Here is a 5,687-nt window from a genome sequence, read left to right on the forward strand (position 1 = left end):
TTGTCATCGATGATAGAAGAATTTAATTTAGTTTGAGCTTTGGGAACTAAAAGATTTCTAGCTTCGATAATATAATGATTCAAATTATCAATTGCTGTGTCGATGTCCGCAGAATTTTCTAAAATAGTTTCATGATCCACATGATTTTCAATGTGAGATCCGTAATCTAACCAATTAGCTCTATGATAGTTGAATATAGAACTAATTGGATTAATTAAAGCTTCGTTGGAAAGTCTGAATGTTACTGGAAGATGATCTGAGTCAAAGTCAGCATGTGTAATTGGTTCACTACAAATGTGACTTTGATCCGTTAGAACCAGATCAATTGTAGACGGGTTTTTCACGGAAGAGAAACAAGTCGGATTACTGGGATGAAGAACTGTGAAGTAACCAGCTGAGAGTTGATTATGAAGTATTTTAACATTACTGTTATTTTGCCCACAATTCCACTGGACATGCTTTGCATTTAAGTCCCCTATTACGAAAAATTTCGGTCGATATCTTGTGAGTTTTTGCAAATCGCCTTTAAAGAAATTCAATTGTTCGCCGGTGCATTGGAATGGCATATATGCTCCAGCGATGAAATAAATTCCATGAATGGTTTCAACTTCGGTTCCCAAGCTTTCAATCATTTTAGTATTGAAAGAAGGTAAAATTCGATGATTAATTTGCCGTGGGACAAAAATGGCAACTCCACCACCCATTCCAGTAAACCTGTCAAATCGATGAATCACATAATGTGGATTACTTTTCAATTTGATATTTGGTTTAAGAAAAGTTTCTGTCACAATGGCAATATGAATTTTGTGAACTTTGAGAAAATTATAATATTCATCTTCACTCGATTTTAAAGATCGAGCATTCCAATTTAAAATATTCAAATAATTATTTAACATCACTGTTAAATTTTAAATTCATTATAATACGAGGTCTGTTCAAAAAGTTCCCGGAAATTTTTAATTGCGCGCGTCTGGAGAGTCCGGTGGTCAAAATTTTTTTTTATTGTGTTGATACATATGTCCCTAATGCATGGTGAAATTTTCAGCTGTATTCATTGTTTACATTCTGTCTTGAAGCGGCTGGTGTAGACGTGTTTTTTTGAGCTCGGCGATTTTTGTCTTGGTGACGTTGGGTGCTTCCACGTGGATGATTGTGCTTTTGTTTCGACATCATAACCGTACACCCATGTTTCATCACCAGTTATGACCCTTTCAAGTAAATTTGGATCGTCGTTGACGTCGTTTAACAGCTCCTGAGCGATGGTAATGCGTTTGTTTTTTGATCAAAATTCAGCAGTTTTGGAACGAATTTTGCTGCCACTCGTTTCATGCTCAAAACATTTGAAAAAATATGATGGCATGAGCCAACTGATATGCCGTCGTCTTCAACGTCTTCGCGGCCATCTTGGAAACGCTTATACCCCTCGTAAACACTTGTTTTTTCATAGCAGACTCACCGTAGGCTCTCTGTAACATTTCGCACACTTGGTTACACTTTATTTCATTTTTCACGCAAAATTTAATACAAATTTTTCAATTATTCCATTGTTTAAACTAACAAAAATCGCCGAGCTCAAAAAAACACGTCTACGCCAGCCGCTACAAGACAGAATGTAAACAATGAATACAGCTGAAAATTTCACCATACATTAGGGACATATGTACCAACACAATAAAAAAAAATTTGACCACCGGACTCTCCAGACGCGCGCAATTAAAAAATTCCGGGAACTTTTTGAACAGACCTCGTATTGTTTGCAAATTGGAAGACGTTAGTTTAGTTTCGTCTTGTCGTAGAGGAAGGAGTGACGTTGGTAAGTATACTCTCTCTTTTTTCAATGAGAAACGAGAATGCTTTGTCTCTCTTCGTTTGTTTTGGTGTCGGTCATTTACGAATGAGACAGTAAAATATTGGAAATGAGGCTGGGTTGGATTGGATTCTTTCATTAAGAATGCATGACAATTTTAACCTCTGCTGCTAGGTAAGTATTGAAAAACTTATGTAAAAATTTTGAAACACATCGTAGAAATAGTGGAAAATGTTCTCAAATGGTATCGTGTAACTTGGAATATACAAAACATTGTTCGTTGACCTGTAATTTTGGATAGGTAATTGAAACGGAGGGCTTTGAAGTCGATCAGCAGAAGCTCAGGAATACCGCGAGTTTGCCTATATGCCGTCGAAATAATTTGACAAATATTTTGTTGAATGTATAAAAAATATTATCCCTGCTATATCCCAACCATCCGATTTGGTAAAAAAAAACTATGTACATACTTAATGTTCCTATATACTTATATATCCTAAATATCTTTATCATTTTATCTATCGTTAACTACAATAAAATTGTTTGGAAACAATAACCTCATAGGATTTCCAATGGATAAAAAAACTTCGCGCTTCATTAATCTGTATTCAAATGGGGCGAATATGTGTACTAAACTATGACGTAAACATAGTTATCTAGCGACATCGAAAGTAGGTCTCCACTCGCCAAAGTATCCCTTCGCCGCTTTTCAGCACCACTGTACTAGGAAGGCCTAGATCAACGACACTCAATAGTGAAATGAACTCGCAAATGACTATTAAATATTATTGTTATCACCAAACGATCGTTAGGTTTACATATAAAGAGTAACTACCTTTCGCCAACTATCGACAGTCGAGTTCAGTTCATTGATAACATCACAAGTGCGACAGATCTACCGCAACCATTTGCAGTTTAATAGTTTCATAATGATCCTGAAGATTATAGTGCTATTTGGCATACTGGCAGTAGTTACGGCCAGACGATCATATCAAGGGTTAGCTCTAACTGCTACTCACTGATGATTCAATTATTCGATTTCCTACCGAATTTCAGCTATAAGGTTTATGAAGTCCATCAGAACACCCGCGAGCAAGCCGATTTCCTACATGAAATGGAGCAGTCCAACGAAAACCTAGATTTCTGGCATCTTGCTAAACAGCTAAATGGAAAGGCACAAGTGCTAGTTCCACCAACAGAGCAGCGATCGTTTGTTGCTGATTTGATGAGGCAAGGCTTTCAGTTCAGTGTGATGATACCTGATATTGAGAAGTATGTGAAACAATTTTCGATTTTGATGAGCGCTGATTACGCTCTGATTACAACTTTTTTTTCAGTACCATCGATGACTACTCGGTACCCCCTGCATCACGTAAGCCTGTTCCAGTCAGCAAACAAATTTTGCACAATTATTTGCGTTACCTCGACATCAACGAGTACATCGACGAGCTGGCTACGAAGTTCCCAGCCAGTGTTAGCGTGAATCAAATTGGAACATCATACGAAGGTCGGCCGCTGAAAACAATTACCATCAATGGCAACCGTAATAATTCATCTGTCATTTTTATGGATGCTGGAATCCACGCTCGAGAGTGGATAGCCCCGGCTACCGCCCTGTATGTGATCAATCAACTTGTTGAGCATGCCCACGAGAACACGGATATTCTGTCGAACCTGACCTGGGTCATCTTACCGGTTGTGAATCCGGATGGCTACGAATACAGCCACGAAATGGAACGTTTCTGGCGTAAGACACGAAAACCAGCCGGAAAATGCGTCGGAACGGACGCTAACCGAAACTTCGACTTCCACTGGGGTGAAATAGGTGCTTCGAGTTCGGCTTGTTCGGACACGTACAGAGGAGATGCACCATTTTCGGAACCCGAATCGCAAGCCATCCGGAATGCACTTACCAAACTGAAAGGTCAGTGCAAATTCTATCTATCGCTGCATTCCTATGGGAACTATCTGCTTTATCCGTGGGGATATACAAGCGATCTGCCCGATACATGGCAAGACATCGATGAAGTGGCTCAAACTGGTGCCGCAGCAATCAAACGAGCCACCGGAGCCGAATACACGGTGGGCAGTTCGACCAATGTTCTGTACGCAGCTTCGGGTGGCAGTGATGACTGGGCTTTTGCGGAGGCCGATGTTCCAATTGCGATCGTGATGGAACTACCAGGCGGTGGCTTTGGGGGCTTTAATCCACCGGCATCGGCTATCGAGAAGAGCGTCAAAGAAAGCTGGCTCGGCATCAAGGCGATGGCACTGAAAGTGGCCCAAAAATATTGAATAAAATATGGTATGCGGAAATTAGACACGATTAAACCATGTTAGTGAAGGTTCAAAAACTAGGAGATCTAATATAATTTTATCTATCATCATTCCCAATCGAAGCTAAATTATTTTGTGTAAATGAATATATGAAATAAAAAATCTTACATTCTCGTACCATTAATGAGTTGTCTTTTCTCAACTATTACGATATCAAAAATGTGCTTAAAATTCATAACCTTCGGGGTATTCGGTTTCGTGCGCATGATATATTTCAAGTATACATGCAAACGAACTGTTGCCGAGATGTTCAACTGTTTATTAAGGGGAGGAGTAGAGTCTAAATGATGAAAAAAAACATCATTTTTGCAATTTTTTTTCAGAGTTATCGTTCAACAAAATAAATTCAAATGTTTTGTATAATAAAAAGCATAATTCGAACAACATTTTTTAATTTTTTCGTGGAACAATATTGAGAAATGAGTCGATGAAGAGGTATTTTTGCGGACGCTTCTTAAAAATCACGATTTGCGGTGTCCACTGTATCTCAGCGCAGACTAATCAGAAGTCAACAAATCAAAGCAGCATAGTTAGAGTAGAAGTTTTTCTAGACCCCAACGTTTCTGTTTGATTTTTTTTATTGAATTTTTGGTGTTAGAACTGCGATTTTTCACGAAAAAATTCGCCATTTTGTAGCTATAAAACCTCCCCAAAGTAACAAACAACGAAAAGGAAAACGTTGGGGTCTGGTTTTTTATATGTAGAAAGTGTGTGCAAAATTTTATAAAAATTGGTGCAGTAGTTTTTGAATAACGATGGGCACGGACCTGCTTTCGAGAAAAATGATTTTAAAGTGTTTTGTTTATAAAATCTATGGAAACAATCTATTACTCAAGGGAGTCCGTAGGGTGTAATATTTTCAAAAAATCATATATTTTCTTTTATAATACGTTATCAATCGAAGCAGAAGTGTTGGGCCTGTGTGCCGAGCTCTTACTTCTTTGCAGTATGAGATCGGCAAAGATAAAGTCTCATAACTTGCTAAGTTTTGTTCCGATAGGCTTGAAAATTTCACAGAATATTCTTGAAATGTTTTACTATAATAAAATACAAAGAAAAAAATAAATGATTTTTCAAAAGTGTTAGACCCTACCCGCCCCTTAAAGCTAGATTTAAAACATAGAATCAACATTCGAGTTTTCAAATAGCGCCCAAGGCGAACTCAAGTTTGTTTGTTATACGGACGGTTCTCTGTTGAATGGTCGTGCTGGTGCTGGTGTCTACTGTCGTGGCAAGAGCAGTCTGATTCACTTGGTAAATACTGTACTGTGTTCGAAGCAGTAATCTACGCGATTCTGTGTGGAATACAATCGGCACTTCAGCAGAGAATCTGTGATAAACGAATTTATTTTTGTTCCCACAGTCAGGCAGCTTTAAAAGCACTCAGTTCGAATGACTCACGGTCGAATCTAGTGATCGCATGTCGAACTCAAATTGAAGACCTCAGCATTTCAAATGCTGTTTACTTCTTATGGGTACCCGGCCATTCTGGTATTACTGGAAATGAATGGGCTGATGAGTTGGCTAGAGCTGGTGCAACGAA

General features: G+C 38.5%; 1 protein-coding gene across 1 annotated transcript; it reads left to right on the plus strand.

Annotated features, from left to right (window-relative positions):
• Positions 1–2,672: 2,672 nt before the first annotated feature.
• LOC131438745 (carboxypeptidase B1-like) lies at positions 2,673–4,386 on the plus strand. Its single transcript, XM_058608976.1, has 3 exons — positions 2,673–2,804; positions 2,864–3,079; positions 3,145–4,386. The coding sequence occupies exons 1-3, from the start codon at positions 2,737–2,739 to the stop codon at positions 4,100–4,102; spliced, it is 1,242 nt and encodes a 413-aa protein (XP_058464959.1). The 5' UTR covers positions 2,673–2,736; the 3' UTR covers positions 4,103–4,386.
• The last annotated feature ends 1,301 nt before the right edge of the window (positions 4,387–5,687 follow it).

Source organism: Malaya genurostris, chromosome 3 (assembly GCF_030247185.1).
Source record: "Malaya genurostris strain Urasoe2022 chromosome 3, Malgen_1.1, whole genome shotgun sequence".
NCBI classification, from domain to species: domain Eukaryota; kingdom Metazoa; phylum Arthropoda; class Insecta; order Diptera; family Culicidae; genus Malaya; species Malaya genurostris.

What these genes read in the sequence shown, in the direction of transcription:
- LOC131438745 (XM_058608976.1), top strand. Translation starts at nt 2,737, where the DNA reads ATGATCCTGAAGATTATAGTGCTATTTGGCATACTGGCAGTAGTTACG. An exon ending in GCCAGACGATCATATCAAGG is followed by an intron (nt 2,805 to 2,863) that starts GTTAGCTCTAAC and finishes ACCGAATTTCAG; the next exon opens with CTATAAGGTTTATGAAGTCC. An exon ending in ATGATACCTGATATTGAGAA is followed by an intron (nt 3,080 to 3,144) that starts GTATGTGAAACA and finishes CTTTTTTTTCAG; the next exon opens with TACCATCGATGACTACTCGG.